This window comes from Anopheles ziemanni, chromosome 2 (assembly GCF_943734765.1).
Source record: "Anopheles ziemanni chromosome 2, idAnoZiCoDA_A2_x.2, whole genome shotgun sequence".
Classification (NCBI taxonomy): domain Eukaryota; kingdom Metazoa; phylum Arthropoda; class Insecta; order Diptera; family Culicidae; genus Anopheles; species Anopheles ziemanni.
In genome coordinates, this window is record NC_080705.1 from 5,898,145 (window position 1) to 5,918,323 (window position 20,179).

The 20,179-nt window shown below is 46.9% G+C and overlaps 1 protein-coding gene across 1 annotated transcript; it reads right to left on the reverse strand.

Moving 5' to 3' along the window:
- Positions 1–1,232: 1,232 nt before the first annotated feature.
- Positions 1,233–19,345, reverse strand: LOC131281537 (ras-GEF domain-containing family member 1B). The gene is made up of 10 exons (XM_058310874.1): positions 19,136–19,345; positions 16,624–16,728; positions 11,535–11,651; positions 11,124–11,320; positions 10,827–10,950; positions 10,424–10,717; positions 10,176–10,319; positions 7,757–8,082; positions 7,344–7,507; positions 1,233–1,303 (listed from the first exon to the last, which is right to left on the reverse strand). Exons 1-10 carry the CDS (start codon positions 19,343–19,345, stop codon positions 1,233–1,235), a joined length of 1,752 nt encoding a protein of 583 aa, XP_058166857.1.
- Between the last annotated feature and the right edge of the window lie 834 nt (positions 19,346–20,179).

Sequence of the window (20,179 nt, forward strand, 5' to 3'; positions counted from 1 at the left end):
ATTTTACTTACCTGTGTTTTTTTTGTTCCTTCACGGAACCGCTCCCCTTTCCAAACACGAGGACGTTAAACTCATCTACATCCGGTTACCATAATTACGGATAATGCAGCGCCGTGCGGTTTCACGGCGCCCTTGCGGAACACCAATTAAACGAATAGCCAAGGATGAGAGGGTTGGTTTTTTTTTCGTAGACAAAACGATAAATTTTCTTTAATCATTGCTCCTTTCGCTTCGCCACGAATCGGGGCGTAAGATCGTTTGGCGCACCGGTCGTTGTTGCACTCGATTGCATTTCACCACCACACGCCCTCTTCCTCTCTCTCTCTGACTGGCTTTCGAAACTGTACAATAAATCCACATTGGGAGAAGCATCTAACTTTCCTACCCGTTGGTTGGCCAACCGGGGGTTTTCCGCTCGTCCGGAAATAATAAACTACGAAGTGATAAACTGCACCGAGCGTGAAGGAAACAAAACGAAGGTGAAAAAACAAACGACGGAATCAATGGTCGAGAGATTGTGTGTGTGTGAGGAGAGACTCTTATAGTGTAACATTGCCCGCACCGAGGTTTCGATGGCGGATAAAATATTTCTTTTCCCTCACCTCCACACAAACCCAAAGACAATCATCCGTTTCACTGACTTGGAAATAACCGCTCATCCGTTTATCACTTCCTATCTCTCCTGCTTTGGCTGCGCCTTTCTTGCAGTTGAATCATCGTTTTGCTGTATTTTTCTCCTAGTTCAACTCAACCCTCTTCTTTCCTTCAACCTACAATTGTGCTATCGTTTTTCCTAGTGATTTTTTATGGATAATTGGAAATAAAATTTTATTCCCTTTGTTTCGCCACTATTGTAGCCCCGCTTCAGGAGATCACTCCCGGTCCTACCATCGTCTGAAACGTGCGGAAGGATTACGGAGTTTTCCTTTAATAAACTCTTGGCTCCTCCGCCTCCCGCATCCTTGATGCCACCATTTTCCGGAGGTCATGTTCACAGCACGACGAGTACGGTGGAAAACCAGCACCAGTTTCTTGTGCACTCGCCGTAGTGGAGCACCCGATGATGAGCGCTCGATTTCCGTACCGATTCGCAATCGAATTGCAATCCGCTCGATGGCGAAGAATGGCTTTTTCCGGTCGGCCACCGGCCACCAAGGGAGAAGGGGATGGGATGGCGCGGCCCTCATAGACTGCATCGAGTGAAGCAGCATCAGTATCAGCAGCACCAAATGCTATGCAACGTCGTACAATTCCTTCTCGGCCAGCGTTGGTGCTTCACACTCGAACGACGCCAGCATGAGCTCTGGAGAAAAAGTAGAATGGGAAAAACGGTGGGGGGAAAAACAGGAAGCAGGAAAAGAGAAATATTATTAATAAGTGAAGAAAATCCCGTCCAACTGCTAGCCTTCCGTTCGGTCAGTGCTGACCATTCTTCTTGTGCCTTTCACCAACATACACGCGCACACACACACACACACATATGGGTTGAACAGTGAAAGAAGTAATTCCAGCAAGAAAAAAGAAAAGACCTAAAGAAGCCAGGGTTGCCTGTGGTCCTTCAGCATGCCAAGCGTTGCTGCGAAGAATCATCATCTCTTACCGAGGGTTGTCTTCCCGGTTCCCGTTGCACTTTTTGGTGCACATTCACTCTCCGAACCGACGAAGGGAGGGGATGGGGAGGAGGCCAGCTGAGATAACGAACTTCTATCATTGTCTCGAGCACTTTCTTGTGGGAATGGCTTGGACATCGTCGTACGGATAAACCTTCCCCCCTCCGCTTTTCAACATCAGCTGGCAAAGCCTTGGAATGGCATTTTTATTAACTATTCTTGCCCGTTGTAGAGGAGAGGGTAACATTCTTCATTCCGGACAGCAAAAAATAAAAAAGAGTGGAATATGATTGGACATGGGAAAAGGTTTAAAATATTTTTTTCCTTTTTCCCAACAATTTAGCCTTCCTTACCATTTGTCAGGTTTTTTTTCCTCTCTCATACCAATCTTCTCTTATCTCGGTTAACGTTAAATTGAATTAAGCTTCTGTTTGCCCACCACCACCACAAACTCTGTACAATGGTTGCAAACATGGTTGTCCTGTCAATATGGTCCTTTATCTTTCAACCCGGAGGCCAGGGGGAGGAAAAACAAAAGCCTAACTCACAGCAAAAAAGAAAACAACGTCATACTCTCCGTCATTAGATTTTCTGCGATCTACGGAACGCTAGTGCGAGTGAGAGATAATCAAGGTGATCGCTTCCCGACGGAACTGAGGGAGATTGATAGTTTTTCAACAGTTTTTCCACTCTCGGGCAAAACTCCCAAAGCGAACTTGTCAGCGAACCGTCTCCCGGCGGAGGGCTGGTATCACACAGTATTTCCCCCGGAAGATTGAGCGTAGATAAAACTGACAATGGACGAAAAATGGAAGCTCAATAAAAGGAAGTGTAAAGAAAAAATGCATGAACACAAACTAACAAAGTCGAAGTGCGAGAAAAAAAAACGTCCTTTTGCGGCCGGTGTTCGGAAAAGTTCACTTTCCTTAGATGACCAGGCTTGCGCAAGCGATATTGTGGGTTTGCGGTTTGAACTTCGATGATGATCCTTCGTTCGTCAAAACCGCATCATCACAGGGCTCAAGACACTCGCTACGGGGGCAAGCCTCGGAGCCTCGAAGTTATGATCATACCAAGTTTGATTAGATTCGTTAGCCGCTGAAAAGTATCGAACGAACGACCGACTGGTGTGGTACGGTATTGAATGAAAAATCTGGTCTGGTGCCAGACGTTCTTCGCAGATCCATTTTGCCACTTGCCACTTTCTCGATTGGCCAGTGCTATCGTGTGGTGTGCTATCTTTGACGAGTTATCGCCTGCTCTCGATCGACCGAACCAGCGTTGGATCGGTTAAACTTTGTTAATTTACGATACACATTGTGAGTGTGACTTGATATTTAAAGGTACCATCCGGTGGTAACAGCAACCGTCTGGAGTGGAACGGTAAAAATGGGATGCTAGAAGAAGCAGAAGCGCATAATAAAGGGTAAAACTGCTTCAGCACAAGTGCACGCTTACATTTTATGCTAATTTAATTCGAAGCTGTTGTTGAACCAGCCGGCCACCGTTGCAAGATGCTTTATTCTATCCCACTTTTATATCTCTTTTATTTCACTTTTATATCGCTTTCTCTTAACCACCGCTCGTTGTTTTGTGCTTTTTTTTCCTCGAACTGTTATGAATACGTTGATTATTCTAATTTTTGTCGACTCCATCATTTTCTGCGATCCTTTTCTCTTTCCTCGTGCCCATCCCCTTTCCACTAGGGAATTGCAAAAGGGCATCATGGATGATGCATATTGTCTAGTTAAATTAGTACATTTTCCCGCTTCAAACCGGGGGGGAGCGAACTGTTTTTTTTTTGTTGCAGCTCCCGTCAATATTCTCCCGTTCAATTTGCATTCAAAATTCCCGCTACGGGGGCGCTCGAGGGCTACTAGGATGGAACGGTGTGTATAAGTTTTTGTTTTGTTGTTCGCCCGTCAACATGCAATTTGAATAAATTTATTACAATATAATTTATCACGCTCGCGGACGCACTATAATCAATATTGAAATTGTATTGGGTGCAAACCTTTGATCAGCGTTCGAGTGCAAAACAAACACCTCGCCGCCGTCGACTGGGAAAGTGGATCCGACGCCGGTGGAAGCTTTTTAACTATTTCGCAAAGAATTTAACCTACCTTTCCAACCCGCCAAAGGTGCGCAACCGGGGGGCCAAGAAAGGCGTGGAATTTGCTCTTTAAACTGAGACTTTCCTCCCGAGGGCCTTCCGCTCCCTGTGGGTGTGTGTGTGTGTGTGTGCGCGTGCGGACAGGATTGTATTGACGTCGTAACACATTGATGGTTTTATTTTTCGCTTCAGAAAACTTTTTATTGGAATTCCTGCGAAGCACAACTTTGTCTGGCTGGCAAACGAGCACGAGCACAAGCAACCGGTGGAACCGGGCTTTTCTATGAACATCTCTTCATTCCACTGAACCTCCTCCCTCCCATCTACTCCCCCGGGGGGTGTGTTCGAGTTGGAAAAATCCACACTTTTCACTAGCCAACGGCATCTCCGTGCCGTTATCATAATCCACGTCAGTACGTCACGGTGAGGTGAAATTCGGGAAACTTTAAACGTCAATAACTTTTCGGCTAAACTGTGCGATAGCAGCTCGCTAGGGAGGGAAGGCATTTCTTTTCCTTTGTTTTTCGATGGGAGTGGGTTGTATTTTCCTACTTAAACGGGCGTACAATATTTTAGAGGACCGTAATACTAGTTTTTCTAATTGCGTTTGTTTAAACAAGGGATAGTTTTTCTTCCAGATTAATCTAATAAAATAGCACGAACGGTGGAAATATCTTATGAAAAACCCCCATCGCAATTTCAACAACCGTCGCTATAACAGAAGCCGATTTATCTTCTCCATATTGCAAAATTCCCCCCGGTCCCCCTTTTTGATCTTCGTGCGACGATTGAAAACTAATGCAATCGTGCGGAACGACAACGAAAATTACTTCCTGGCAATCAATTTTCCCGGATCGGATTGCTGCCCCGCCGCTGGTCGTTTGGTGTAATGTAAGTAACATTCGCCTTTGCTGCTGCATCCATTATCACATTGTACCTGAAAGGCACAAACGGAGTACGGAGTAAATTCCAATCCACCATCAAGGACCTGTGTCACCGTCAAACGTCGACTTCGCCGTCGTCGTCGTCGTCGTTGTTGGAAAGCGAATCGGTAACCCCGCTCGTGGTGGGAACGATGTTTACCTTTCGGAAGGGAATTAAATTCGAATTATGTCCTGCCGGAATCGAAATTCGAGCTGGAAACCCATCGACCGGTAGCGAGCCGATCAAACGGTTCGTCCCCGCGAGAGGATGGCTTTCCCTAACAACGAATAGCGCGTTGGCCATTGCCAATATATGTCCTGCCCATCGTGGGAATAAAACGGAATCTCCCCTCGGTGCCTTGCGTGCACGAAAATACATTTGGTACACTTTCTGTCCTCCTAGTGCACCGATGGTATCGGCGTTTCGGGAACATGCTTTTCATTCCGCCAGCGAACTACCTCGAGTGGTCCCGGTGGGCGAGTTAAGCTGCTTCTGCTGCTGAAAAATGCATATGCACACCGTGCTGCTACCGGTCTGCAAGTCCGCAATGTTATGCGATGGTCGGCCAGCCTGGGGACCGGGAAGGTGTGAATGTGATAGGTGTTTGGATTCGTTGTTTTTTTTCCACCTCCACAGGGGTTGGGTTTTGGCCACCAGAAGATGCCAGATACCTGCCATCGTGACAGTTGAACCGTATCCAGTGCACCTCGCGGTGCAAAGCGAACGGTTCGCGTGTGTGGTGATAGCACCACGTGGGATGATATTTTCTTACCCACCGGTTTTCCATCGTGTGTGTGTGTGTGTGTGTGTGTTCGGGCGCGTTGAACGGGAAAATCCACCCCGTAAACTCGAATGCCCCAATGGAGGCTGCATACAAACAGATACGTCAAGGCATTCCATTCGGCGCGAGGGGACACCCGCGGACTTATTCATGAGCTTAGGTAAATACTCGGACCCGAACCTACGGCCCAGTTGGTGCCCGTTTTTCACAACTTGCTTGTTTTTCTCCGGTGGCAACTAACCGGTTTTTTCGGAACCGGTAGGTTCCCTTCTTTCCACGTTTTTTTTTTGTGTTACTTCTCTTCATTTCATCGTGCAGTTCCTTGCAATGGGAAAGAACTACACAAACCGGGCCGGTGTGCCGCACGCTTGGGATGTTGTGTCGAGTTTAAACGAATTTTTGCTTTTCGTTTCGCAAGGAAAATGCTGTTTGCAGCACCCCCCGCCGGGGTTGGATATTTTTCATTGGAACCATTTTTTTTCGGTGTTTTTTTTTTCGACAGCCGCGATTAAATGGGCAGATTGGAAGGGGGAGGGGGGAAAGGGCGTTCCTCACACCGGATGCCACAAACCGAGAAATAAAACAGATAAAAACCAGATGCGCATTTCTACCGAGCTTTGCGTTGCGGTTTGCTGTACATGCCAATTTTCTACCCACTGCAGGATGTGGATGCTTTGAAACACACACACACACAGGGACGATCTCCAGACACATCTCAACCCCCGGGTACAGCCCGGGTGGACATGGCTGTCGTGTCGGGTTTTTCGGTCGGTAGCGCAAACATCATCGATAAATGCATATGAATTGATAAAATATGTGTCGGGACGGGAGGATTGTGGCAAAGCAAGATCCCGCAATCGAACGCTGTTGGATTGCGAATATTTTGGGGCTCTAGACCTTTTTTTACTGCCCACCAGGCACGGTTGAATGTCCCTCGGTTTTTTTGTTTGACTCAGTTTTCCCTGGATTATTAGATTTCGTCGTTTGCGTTTTGGCATCGATCTGGCATTTTTCCAAAAGAAAAAAAAAACCCTCAAAACGGACGGCAAGGGGACAACCTTGCCAGAGCGTGTGAGTGGACACATTCAATTTGTAGTTCACTAAATGCCCACTTTTCTGGACGGTTTGCCCGGTCGGTTGCAGTGGCGGAACTTTGCGTGATTTATGTTTTTGCATTGTTGTGCGGCTATTATAGTTCGCCGGAATGCCTTGGACGGGACGGGTTGGTGCCGGGACAAATTGCATTCCGTTGAAGGAGAGTTTTGCGGTGGCATGATGAAAGTACTTATTTCCAAGTGGATGTGAATTTTTCATCATAAATTTAACGCGGAGTGTGTGAACGCGGCTGTCTCGCGGTGATTTAGATCAAACGGATGTTCCAATTGGGTAACCGGTACTCGTTAGAGATAAATTTTAACTGATTTCCTCTATGAGAAGTGACATAAAAAAATGAATATGCTTTATAATTCAAATGTGTGAGAATTTTTACCACATGAACCACAAATTTCTACTTTCGGTGGCAATGGAGGCGCCTGGTTGTTTTCAAACAACATGTTCGCAATACTTCTTATTTCAATTCGTCCATTATTTGATCAAATTGATCCAACGTACAGCATGTTTCAAACTCAACGGTTGATCCTTTTCAATGAAAAATAACTTTATTAGGTTACTGAAAACAAAAAACTCCTAACAGTTTAATGGAGGCGCCTGGTTATTTGTAGGCACACCACGTTTGAACCGTTCCGTTAGCGAAAGACGAAAGCAATAAGAGCCTGGCGGTAGCAAACAAACGGGATACAAAAACATGCCATCCATCCGAACCATCTGGCAGCGCTCCCGGGGTCTGCTGGCATGCACACGACACACAAAAAAGCACACGAAAAAGCAAACATAAACATACACGGGCGCTGCTCACCTGTTTCGTTGCGAAGCTTACAGCTCTGCATGTACTGGCACAGTGCGCCGAACTCGCCGACGTCCGGAAGCGTTTGATTGACCTGACCCATGTGCTTGGTGAATGCCCCGACGATGGCCGCCATCCGATCGAAAGCTGTCATGTTTATGTGTCCATTCGGGAGTCTGCGTCCATGCAGGGGGTGAGAAAAAGAACAACCCAATCGGTAAACAGTTGGCCCCGGTTCGCATCGGTGTAATGGTTCGAGCGCTTGGTCGTGACATCAATGCAAGTGATCTCGTTACCGGAAGCTACATTTGCATGATACCTCTCTGTGCCACCCCTTTTGTTGGGTGAGCATTTTGTTTTGCTCTCCTCCTCTTCTTCGATTTCCCACTTCGATATCTTTATGTTAAAGTTTCAACCCATCTCACCTCACGCAGCAGTCCTCCCGCGCCTTCAGGGCCAGTTTAATAATATCGACAAAGACCGGAAGCACTACCCATTCGTTGGAGCCGGACCGGTTCACGATGGATCCGCTCGAGCCGGAAGTCGCCGGTTTCGACGACGAGGTGCTGCTGGAGGAGGACGATCCGGGACCGGCAGTGCGTCGCCTTTCCACCCCACCGCCGAGGCCGTGCTGATGCTGATGATGTTGCTGCTGCTGTTCCGTTTGTTTGCTCCAAAGATTACCGCATCCTTCGGCGTGCCGCTGCATGCAGTCCAGCTGTTGGCTCGTTGTCGACGACAGTTTGCTCCACTGCGCGTCCGGGGCATGTAAGTAGAGTGAAAGAAAAACAACATTAGTGGGAGTGCACTTCGGACTTTAGCGATTTAGCGACTCGAACGACGGACAATGGTGACGAAAGAAAATGAAACTAATTTGTCCCGGATAATTGAAACTTGTCAGGTCGAACCCGGGGGTTGACTGGCTTTAGGTTACCGAGGGCGTTCGCTCGACACTTCGCGCGATTTTTTCCGTTGGTGGAGGGAAAACAGTCCATTCGGAAAACTCTGTCATTAGCCGGCGTGAGTGCCAGTGGACAGTTTAAGTGTGTCACCCGTGACACACCGTAACATGGCGCCACTGGAATGTTTTATTGTTTTCCGATCGAGAAAAGGGGTTTTACTCGCATCCTGAAGAAGAAAATAATGGCTTTTAACCAAATGGGATCGATGTAGACAAACAGTCCTTTAAGGAAAATTCAGTAAAAGTCGTTCAGGACAAAGCAATAAAAAATCACAGTAAATCAAACAGTGACGTGTTTTTCCTCAAATACATCCAGTACAATCATGGCTTTGTACGTCATCCATCGATTGTTGGTGCGTTATTGGTTTTCCCTTCCGGTACGATCGGTCCCAAGGGTTTTTGGTGAAAAGTTCCGTTTGATGTTCACACCGGAACAAGGACACCGGTCCCGCAGTAGCCCGATCGACGGTTCAGCATATGGTGCAATACTTTTTCGGTGATTGCTTTCGGGAGCGCATCCGGCGAAAAGTTGTTTCCGAATCGCACGGATTACCATCGATGTAGGAAAGTAATCTTGTTGATTTACGGTCGTTCCTTTTCCTTTCCCGTGTTACGGCTGGAGCCTTTTTTAATCTGTGATTGTTTTCTGCACTTCGCTGCAACCGGGAAGGCACACAGTGGCTAAGGTTTTCCCGTGAGCGTTTTCGTGTCCTTTCGACTGCACGATGGTGAAGCAATCCCGTCGCCATCGCAGCGTAAAAAATATCGTTACCGCACCGAGCAGCATTACCGAATGCACTGAAGCAATGCACACAATGCTTTACCTTCTCGAGTGCAGTTTTCTAAACTGGAAACTTCCCCCCCCCCCCCCCCTTTTCTTGTCCCGGTGCGCCGTTTCGTTCCAATTCCATTCCCCCCCCCCGGCCTGGAAAGCGCGCTGCGGAAACAATCTTCGGAATTGTTGAGTGCTTTTTGCAATCGATAGTAAATTACACGAGGTATGGGACCGTTTGCCCTCCCACGGGGGAAGTGATTGTTGCCTTCCCGGGACCTTTTTCTCCCACCCCTTTTCCCGCATAAACACACCCGCATTCCGATTTGCTCCGTTTGATTAATTTTTATGACTTCGCTTTCTCGGCGTTGGTGGTGGTGAATAATCTTTTGAGTGATTTCGAGAATAGTGCGCGGTCGGACAAAGTGCGATTCGATTGGATTACGCTTAATGGCGTCAGGATGGAGAGAGAGGGGGGGGGGAGGGAGAGGGGGTCACGTTGCATTAATGCGCTTGTTAAGGATTATGGGCTCATTTTAGTGTGGTTCTGTTGAAAAGGATGGCTTCGCATTCGTTCTTGTTGGTTTTTATTCATCATCTCAATGTATCGCACAAAAACCCACTCCCGCTTTGGAAGGGAGTGCATTTTAATTATGTATGAGTTAATTAAAACTGGTAGCCAACAAAAAAAAAACCTGTCACAGGGAAAGGAAAGCTTGTTACAAAAAAATTATATGTACGAAAACGGTGTTTTTCAAAGTGGTAAGTCCGAGCAGTCAAGTTTGCTTTTTATATTTAATCAATTTTTTCTCTGTTCTGGATGCGTTTGAAGTTTCAAAGAAATGTAAAAACCTGTTTCAAACAGGTTGTTGAGAAAATTGCCACTACAACCTATTTAAAAAAAATGCATATAAAACGAAACATACAATGTACCGGACAGCATTTTGTTTTTTGATCTTTCTCCCCCCAAAATAAGTGTACGTATTTCAAAGGCCAGCTTACAGCCTTACGTTACATGTGGTATCGGTTTCCGGTTGTGGGAGGAGGGAGTTGGTCATTAAACAACCCACTGGGGCAAATGGGCAACATTACGGGATCCTAGTGCGCTTACCGTTATCTGCAGCCGAGCAACCGGTGGAAGATCAAATGATTCCAGGATGGCCGTCGCACTGTTGTAGTTGCCGACCAGCAAACAGTACTGGGCCGCCCCGCTCCACAGCTCGAACTGTTTGTTGCGTTCTTGGATATTTTGGCACTGTCGGGGAGGTATTAAAAAAGGATGAAAAAGAAGCTTACTACCCAATCCGAAGGATTTTGGATATGTTTTCCCAAAACTACTTTCGGAAGTGCGGTTCATACCTTCAGTATTTCGTTGGCAACCAGCAATCGCAACCGGGCGGACCATTCCAGGTAACTCTCCAGGTTGCAGGTTTTCTTCCCATCCAGCGCCATCCCGTGCGATGCCCCATCCGGCCCGCCGCCGCCACCGCTCGAGCTCGGTTTCGGCGTAAAGTCCTCCCGGTTGGGATCCTTCAGCAGGTTGGGACTGCACTGGACGAACTCTTCCGGGCCGACGTGCTTGGCCAGCTTGCGCTCGATGCGGCAGAGCAGCTGCGCCAGCTGGGTCGCCGTTGGCCAGCCGATGCTTTCAGTCTGGATTCAGATGGAGTTTGGAAGGATTAATGCTCGCCGGTGCGCCTTTAAGCCGCTTTGGCTGGCTTAATTTTCGACACGCTGGTCGCACACCTGATTCGAGACTTACCTTATTGTCTACGCTTGATTGATAGCTTTTGAGTTCCTCCTCGTGATTTTCCAGCTCCGTAAGTCGAGCTAACAAGGCACACAGTAGCTGGGACACCACATTGGCGAGCTTGGTGTCCGCACATCTGCCGGAGGGAGTGGAAAAACGGAGTTAATTAGCAACTCCCCCGATGGAGTGGAACGCTTCCGTGTATGCCGCGTGAGTGATGGCAATGATCAATCATCGAATCGGGCCACATATTTCCGGGAAAGCTGGCACTTTTCCAAAGCACAACAAAAAACACTGTACTCGCCATACCTAACTACGATATGTTTCACGTGATTCATCATGCGCTCGTCGCGAAAGTCGTACGGGAACATCTTCGTCCAGACGCCCAACAGTGGCACGAGGCGCTCGACCGGTTCCGGGTCCGGGATCGATTCCAGCAGCTTCCCGAGCAGCTCGTAGGAGCGGATGAAAAACCTCGCCGACAGCAGAAACGAGAAGACGTAGTCCTGCGTTTGACGCGTGTGTGTTCGGGATGGAGAAAGATGCAAATGACGCACAATTAAATTTCCTGTTTTCGAAGGGCAAAGGGGCAGGGGGATGCGTGCACGGGGCAGGCGGATTTCATCGGTGTCGGCTGCAGTCAACTGCATTCCGCTGACCGTGTCCATCTGCCCGAACTGCGTGTCCTTTCCGCATCACCGCTCCCGGAACCGGGCTTACCTGATCGAATTCTTCCACGTTGCTGGGCATCAGTAAATCTATTAGCGATTCTAGCGGACCGGAAACAATGGCCCCTTGGCCGTACATCACCCCGCCGCTACCGAGGCTGGCCGTGTGCTGTTGCGCGCGAGTTCGATCCCAGTCCGTTGTCGATGGTGATGGCGTGCATTGTTTGGGCGTGGAAAGAGGAAGGAAAAGCAGTTAAAGCCTCGTTTCACGTTCAGTGACGTACTGGAAGGCATTGTTTGTTGTGTGCTGTTCGAAGGGAAAATAAAGTCTTTCGTCATCATATTTTGAAAAATGCGGATACAAAACGATTTTTATCCTCTCTTTTCTTGATCCCTTTTTTGCTTCATATCTTCTGGCTAGAATATAAATAATTCTCTTCGTGATGTGGTTCGAAAAGAATAATTTTTAAAGAATTTTCGAACAACGAATAATGATGCGAACATTAAATCAATTTATGAACATCCCCTCATTTTTATAAATTTCTTAATGTATTTTTGGGGTTTTTTCTCTTCAGCATTATGACAAAGAGGTTGAAATAGTAATGACGACCGCCCAGACAAACGGCGAAAGCTGGGTTTTCCTTGCCTAAACCATAGATCTCATTTGAATCGTGGATCGAGATTAGACGACCGCATTTTCCATATGAGCCCCGATGCCAACGCCCTTCTTGGAAGTTCGTTGAGATTATTAATGCCCTCAGGTTTTGTATAAAATCCCTTTCCCATCCCGCATGGAAGCGGCACGGCCAAAACTCAGACAGACAGAGCCTATCCACAACTGGACACCATCAATATCGGTGGGAGGGAAAGCGTCCGAAAAGTTTCGGTTCCATTTAACGGTAGAGTAGCTTCACGTTCTACGGCCGGCCACGTAGAATCAATAAACGGGAAGGAACGGCGTACCGTAAACGGAACTCAAGCGAAAACACTCCATGAGGGTTTCCCATTTCTACTACATTAACTGCGGACAAATAACCATTCGAGAGCACCATCATCGTCACCGTTCGACAGGCGCACTCGAAAGTTTGATGAATCATAACCGTTACACCGGCGGATGGGGGAAGGGGATGGGAGCAGCACGGCAGTGCTTCGGTTGGCGTGTCCATTTTGTGTCCTTTAACAGCCACCTCTTTTATGCCCCTTTCGGTCCTTTAAGGTCGACGGAAACTCTTTTCCATTTCTAATTTTATCGCAAGCGAGAAAGGATCAAACGGCAAAAGGTGCCCGGAAAAAAAGGAACTGCAACTTGTTTTTCCCCTACCAAAAAAACGGAGCAAAAGATCACCGATCGATCCGCCGAACGAAGGGGGCAAATGGAAAATTTAATTACATCACTGTGCGTCCGGCTCCGCATCATTCGATGGCCGTCGTCGTGGGAACTTGAAAATGTTACAAAAAACCCCCCCGTTTGCTGAAAGAAAGCAAAACTCCCTTTCTAATGGACCATCGGCGTGTCGGGGAAAATGAAGTGCTTTTCGAAGCAGATTTGCGATCCGCGAATGCGATTTTGCCACGCGCACCAGACACGGGCGTCCATTTCAATTTTAATCAGCCACCAAAGACGATCTCCGGCGAGGGTTTGGCCCGAGCGAAATGGCCCGAGAGTAATTGCTCGCAACAAAATCTCGTCGACTCGTTCTCGAAGACTCCGTGGCGTCTGGGAAGGGAAGGCGAATGGGAATAGCGTCTGCTGGAATTGATTTCATGACAGCTATAAGCTCGATGGGCAACGTGCGGACGGTATTTGCAACAAGGTTTTTTTTCTGGAAGGCTGGTCTTGAGCGTTGAACGTATCGGGAGGTCGTTACACAACGCTCGACGGGGGATTCCCAGTACAAACGTCGGATCCAACGTGTCCCGGGGAGAGAAAGACCGGTTGACGTCCGATCGGTTACGTTATTTTACTTTTACCCGCAGGGATTCTCACAGCAATCCTTGGGCAGGGCATTGAAATTGAATAAATTGCAGGATATAATAATTTTAAATATTTTCTTTATATTTCTACTATCTTGTGAGTAGAAAATATAAAGAATCAAATTCTTCATTCACTCAATACCGTTTCTCCGATACCTCTGGAGAGATAAAAAGATAAGGTGTTTAGAGTTTCATTTTACGAGTGTTTCTTATCCCTCCATTAACTATTATTCAGCCATCAATCTGCAATTTGATCAACAGGTTTTATGTAGAAAATTACTCTTTTAGTTACACAATCCAAGATTGTCCATAAAAACTTCTTTCTTCTTTCTGTCAATTCAGGCATAAAATTCCTACAACGAACGCAGACCATAGTGAGTGAAATGGTGTGCTTCACACTGTGGTAAACGCTTTCATCGACGTCTATAATGCTTCGGTCATCAAAACGAAACTGTCCGATAATGTTACGACCGGGCCGAGGCCAACCGATTCCACCCATCGACCCATCATCATCCAGCCAGTGGGAGGTATCGATGTGGTCATGGTTTACGGTACGAGGAGACAGGACCTTCCGGACTTCCGGTGATCTTCTTCGGCCTTCTCGCGACCCGCGGCGCAGATTTAGCAAACGACAGAGTCATCATCGGCCATGTCGTTGGCGATGTGGCCGAAGGGTGTTTTCCAGGGCGCGGGTGGGTGCTTGAAAGGCGGGAAAAGGAAACGCTGTTGTACGGCGCCGGAGAATGTTTCATTCACGTGTCATCAATCATAGATTTGATTTGCTGTTCAAGTGGGTGGTGGTATAAAGATTGCCTATCACACACTTTTTTTGTTATTCTCCTACTTCTTTACGCACCGGAATTGTATTTAGCTGACATAACCACGTGATTTCTTATACAGCATCGTCATTCCGGAGCGCGCGGCTAAATTATTCCTGCCAATTTTTCTCCACGAAATCCACGGGCACCGAAAATCCCGTCCCGTTATGGCTGAGGCTATTTATTAGAAGGAATTATTCTCCAATCACCCTACCCGTTCATTTGTGCCGTCCTACAAATGTGCGGAAAGTCAGTCCCTTTCCGGTTACTTTTGTAAGCCATAAGTTCGAGCATAAGCTTTGAGGCGGCTTTAGTTATTAGACGGGAAGGAAAATACTCTCCCGGGGAACACTCCTCGAGGAAGGAAGAAAAAAGAAACACGCGCCCTTTTGTGTGCGTTAAAGAGTCGTGTAATGAATGTGTCATGAGTCGGTCGACCGTAAAAGTCGAAAGACATATTGGAATGTACCGTGGAATGTAAGCAGAGTTAGGAATACTTTATTCATGACCTCAGCTCCCCACACAGGGCAACGGTCGGGTGGACCGGATGAACACCACCGAAATACACACGACAAAAAAAAGCAAGCAAAACAAAACTAATTCCGCATGCGAGCCGAGCTAGGCTTTCAGGCTTCTCTGTCAAATAAATCTTAAGAATCTGCCTTTCGGTTCGACAACATTCCAACAAACAGGCGAGAGTTTGACCGGCGGGGCTGAAAGTTCCAGCGTACTGAACAAAAAAAAAAAGTATTGACAGACAACGGCGGTGAAAAAAAGAAGGAAAAAAAAAGAGAAATAAAAAGAAACCCCGAAGGAAACTGCTGACAACTTCGTGAAATTGGATTTGGGATACATTCAGTCGCATACGCATACAAAAGTGGAAGCGAGCCCTCACGGTATCGAAACATGATATTGGTTTCTTTCCGTGCGTAGCAAAGTAGAATACCGAAATAGCAGATATTAATTGGGAAAATCCTATTTTCACCCCCTCGCAAACTGCTACCCTGCGGTTCGGCACGGTGGCGTTGTGGGCATTCTTGGAAGTGTGAACCAAAACACGGGCCTTTCCTGGTCGAGTCGCGGCCGGGCCGGGTTTTAGGTATTAACTTCAGATGAGTGATAATGCTGATATTTTATCGTAGTTTTCCGGCACCGGGTAACCGTGAACCGGTACCGGATTTTTGGGCGCCCGGGTCTGCCGTTGATGGAGCAGTATTTATTCAGAATGGGGCTTAATGGGAAAAGTTTCATGCACTCGGATTTGCTTTTGATAGAGCCGTGCGTTTTGCGCCGTGGCTTTTCGTTTGAAATTTTGCGATATTTACTATGCGTCTGCTACGGTAACCGTTTTGGGAAATCTGGGCATGAAACCGAATCAGACTCGTTTGGATGAGTTTCTAATTGGATTCTCAAAATTGTTGTTCAGACTCTGCTGCTGTGTTGCTTTATTTAGCAAAACACAGGACAGTTTGTATCTGTTTTTGACCATTTGGAACGTAATTTTACAAGAATTTTAATCTCCCGTTCGGTTGTGTTTGTTTCCAGTGTATTTTCATTATTTTATGAAATGTTAAAAATACGTGTGTTTACTTCAAAACTCTCAGCCGCAAAAGGGGGAAAAAGTTCTCCATTCTTCGAATGCGTTTTCCAAGCGCCCTTGGAATATGATACGAGCTTCACAAAAGGTGGAAATTCCTTTGTACGTTACTACGGACAGAGGCCGTACATCGAATCGTAGCGAATTCGTCAAGGAGCCCGGTCGAATCCGAGACGAGTTCGTGGAAGTGCTTATTTGCGGTGGATAGATGAGATGATTCGGTTTTATGTATTCTCAATTCGGATTGCTGCACGACCTGCTGTCACACTGGTGTTGAATTACATTTAATCGGGACATCGTCTGCGCCATGCTTGCGGGGCCATGCCAGTGGAAAATCCAAGGGCTTACCAAAACGACGAAAAAAAAAAACAGGAGAGCCACTGTTCTGACGAAGTTTATTTACGGGTTTCGAGTGTGGATTGATTCGAATCGCATCCGAGACTGTCTCGGATTAACGGAGGTGACGGAAGAGCGGAAATGGGGAAAGAAAAGCAAACGGCATGAAAATAAAAAAACACAATGGCGCTTCAGGACGTTTGTTGATTGTTGTTGAAGGTGAAAAGGGTGATCATGATTAAAATTCGAATCCGACAGGCGCCCCCGGGAGAGATAAGTTGAGATGAATCGAAAATAAGTATGGTTTTGCTGTTTTTTCGTGGTGTTAAGCCTTTTTTGTTTGTTGTACATTACACAGTATAAGCTTTGGTACGAATGTGTTTGCGAGAGGAGTGTACTCGAGCGTGACGACTTACCACAAGAGTTGGGGTGCTTTCGCAGCACACTTCCGGCTGCTCCGACGACTTCACCTGTATCACAATGGTATCATTGGTGCTTTCACAGAAGAAACTCGAGAGCGCCTGGAATGGTTTTGGGAACGGAAACAAATAATTTTTTAATGGTGGTTTGGCAATTCCTAGAAGTGAAAACTGCGGGGTTTGACTGCGCCCCAGCGGTTATTAAAGTGAATCGTGGTTTGCTGAAGTGGTTGCCATGACGACAAACAAATTGGCGAGAAGCTGTTCGGTGTAAAGTTATGAAATTTGGTTTCAGCGCATCAACAACATTTTTGGCAAAGGGACACTTGTTTTACGTAAATGAAATTTATTTTCTGTTAGTATGGAAATTTGCAAAAATTTTTTTCGATTTTCTACCCTGATATGAACGAAAAGATTTTTTTCCGCATAAAAATATTCAAGCCCTCGACAAGCCAATAGCTTGATGTATTGTTTTAGTTTTTATTTCTCCTTGTACATCCGTTGGGCAGCGATCCATGCGGCACAGGTAACGAAAAAAAAGAACAAGCTCTCTACTCTGCAAAACACCTCCCATGCATAATCCATGCTAATGACTAAAGCATCATATTCAATATTCATTGAAAATTTTCATCCTGACCAATGCAGCTCGGTAACGCCATTGGAATAAGCAACTGCATCATTCAGAATCATGCATCAACAATACTTTGGTCTGCGGACAGTGTTGCTGCCACTTCCCCCTCTCTACCCCCTCTCCACCATGGAATGCACGGTTGGTAATCCTTTTGGAAGCCAGTGGCATACTTCCATTAAAGTTGCGTTATGCAAACGTGACCACATGCATAGATTTAATGGTTTTATGCATGCGTGTGAGTAAAATATTCGAAAGTCATTAGAGGTGGTTATGGTAAGTTTGTTTTTTTCCAGTGATTTACTTGATGCGCACTTGCAGAATAATTATCGTTCTTAATATTCGTAAACAAGATTATCATAACAGCGATACAAAAGTTAATTTACAAGTTGAAAAAACTCATAAATTGTGAACCTCTCTAGATTGTATGATGTAGAATGATTGATTCTAGACAAAGAAGCACAATTGAACAACAATTCGTTATACTGAATCATGATCAGAATAGAAACACATAGAATGATGTGATAGGTTACTTAACAATGCACGACGTATGTGTGCAAGGAAAACCCACAAGCACAAAACAGAAACAAAAAACGGAGGACAAGAATCCATGATTCATCATTCAAAAAGTTCGTTACGTATTCACGGCACCATCCGGCGAAAACCCGCAGACTTGGCCCGGTTGTTCGTTCGTGTTTGTTTTTATTTATAGATCGCGAAGATGTCTGTTTTTGTTAATTCATTTTCCCACTTCCTTTCTCAATATGTTCGCCGACGGATCGTCTGCAAGATACATCTATCTCGGTACGTGTGTTCGCCTGCTTTCGAATCCCAATCACGACTAATTTTGGACCGCGCCATAATTTGCGTATCGGTCGGAAAACTTGCATGCGCGTCATGTGGCCCGCGGTGCCTTCGAGAATCTAATTATTCTTGACTCACTTGGTTCGTGTCGTGCTGTCGGTTTGAATTATGGAGGCGCTCGCGCGCTCGTCACGAGCCATTTTTAAGCAACTGTTCGTGCGAGACGACATTTCTCACTGAGATCTAAGTGGCGAGTTCGATGGAAAATCCTTCCGTCGAGCAGGAGTATTTTCTTGTGATGTAAACTTATCGCTTTGCATGTGGTTTTTTCCTGAAGGAAGAGAAAATGGTAGAATCTTTCCATCTGATTCCGAGCCACCGTACACCGGTACGATTCCGAAGAATCTTTACACTGAACTGATATACCCCGGTCTCGTGCTACGATGGTATTTATAACGAGCCATCCGGTAATGGTATTCCGAGCCTCGGTACACGCTCGATGTTTTCCAGCAATGCCCCGTGTGTTTCCTCGGGCGTTGCGTGTTCCCGACCCTGGTCGTCCTTATCGGTGCCTTTATTATAGCCCCGGGGGGCATGCGAGATTCCCGCGCGCCGGCACTGTTTGGAATTCGCCTAACTAGGCTACTGCGTTAGTTACTGCATGACGCGGTGGAAAAAGATAAACCTTTCATCCTAGGGGAAGCCTCTTGACACCAGAAGGCACGGACGGTGGAGGTAGGGGAGGGAGCTTCACGTTTGTGATACTTCAAAAAGGCAACATCTCTTCACGTGAACTTGTGGTTACTTTCTTCAGAATTTTCCCAAGCCCCACGTTGCTAGGGGTGATGTTTTAGTTTGTCATTCCTCGCACGGTGCCAGCGCAACCGGAAAGGGGTTTCGCTGCGGTTTTCCCACCGCATGATTTTCCACCACCCCGTCACACCGTTTCCCGATGTGTGTGTGTGTTGGTATGGCAAAAAGCATACCTGAAGGTACGCCAGGTTGGACAAAAACAGAGAGAGAGAGGGAGGGAGCTAGAGTGAGAGGTGCGTATCTGTCTCGCGCGATCGCAATTACCTTTTTATCTTTGTTATTATCGTCGGAGTCTTCATCGTCGTCCTTCTTGCCACCGGTGCCGCCGCCGCCACCGCCACCGCCCGCCCCCTGCCCCTGCTGGCCCTGCTGCCGATTGGTGCGGTTGGTCCGATGGCGGCGCGCTAATCCTTGCCGGCAGCGAGTGCCGCATGCGACTGCTGATAGCTTGCTAGCATAGTAGTACATAGCCATACGTCACGTTTGGCCAACGCACATTTATGGGCTACGCGTACGTGTCGTCTGGTGCTACCTCGGTGTGTATGTGTGTGTGTATGCCCTCGAGCACAGGGGAAGGTGGGTCAATCAAGGTGTACGCTCGCTTCTGATTTTCCGAGCTGGTCGCAACTTTCCGCGGAACACGTGGTGATTACACTCGACACCGCCGGCAGAAAGGTAGGATGGTCACCGCCGGTGCTGAATCGGTGGCAATAGGTGTGCGATCCATGGTCTTCACTCCGTTCTTCCACGGTACGGCTGGCGGCTGCGGGTGATACTTGGTCGGAAAAGTTTCGTTTCTGACGCACCGTAACGAGTTGCTTTCCAAAACTGCTCGAGGTGTGCTGCAAACGATGGCCACACCCGGAATCTACATTGCGCTCGGTCTTGGTGAGTCTGTAATGGGACGAAGTAAGGGCAAACATTATGTTTTAGTCAACCGGTTGGTGGTACGAATTTTAATCCGTGCCTCTCTCGTAGTGAAATTGATAGATTAACAATGCTTCTAACGTCGGCCGGCGGCTAGTTTTTGGTACACTTCGGGTTCCTCCTCGCTCTTCAGTGACAGAAAGTAATTAGGAAAACCATGTCAAATGAACACACATCGCTTCGGTGTGGCCAGCGCGCCATTGCAGCTCTTTCCCGAACATGAAAGGAATGCCCTCCGGTTAATAGCAGGGCGAAGATCTAAGGAAGATTCAACATCTCGTTAACGGTTTGGTTAACAACGCTCGCAAAAAGACGCCCTGCTTCGGTATTCATTGTGTTGTCATGTTTGGTTAGGAGTGTAATACGTTTACTGTGACTTTT

Bases quoted from the DNA above. Each gene is read 5' to 3' on its own strand.
- LOC131281537 (XM_058310874.1), bottom strand. From the start codon at position 19,345: ATGGCTATGTACTACTATGCTAGCAAGCTATCAGCAGTCGCATGCGGC. The intron at 10,718-10,826 runs GTAAGTCTCGAA...ATCTGAATCCAG, and splicing joins AATCAAGCGTAGACAATAAG to ACTGAAAGCATCGGCTGGCC. The intron at 8,083-10,175 runs GTAAGCGCACTA...CCGGACGCGCAG, and splicing joins TTGCTCGGCTGCAGATAACG to TGGAGCAAACTGTCGTCGAC.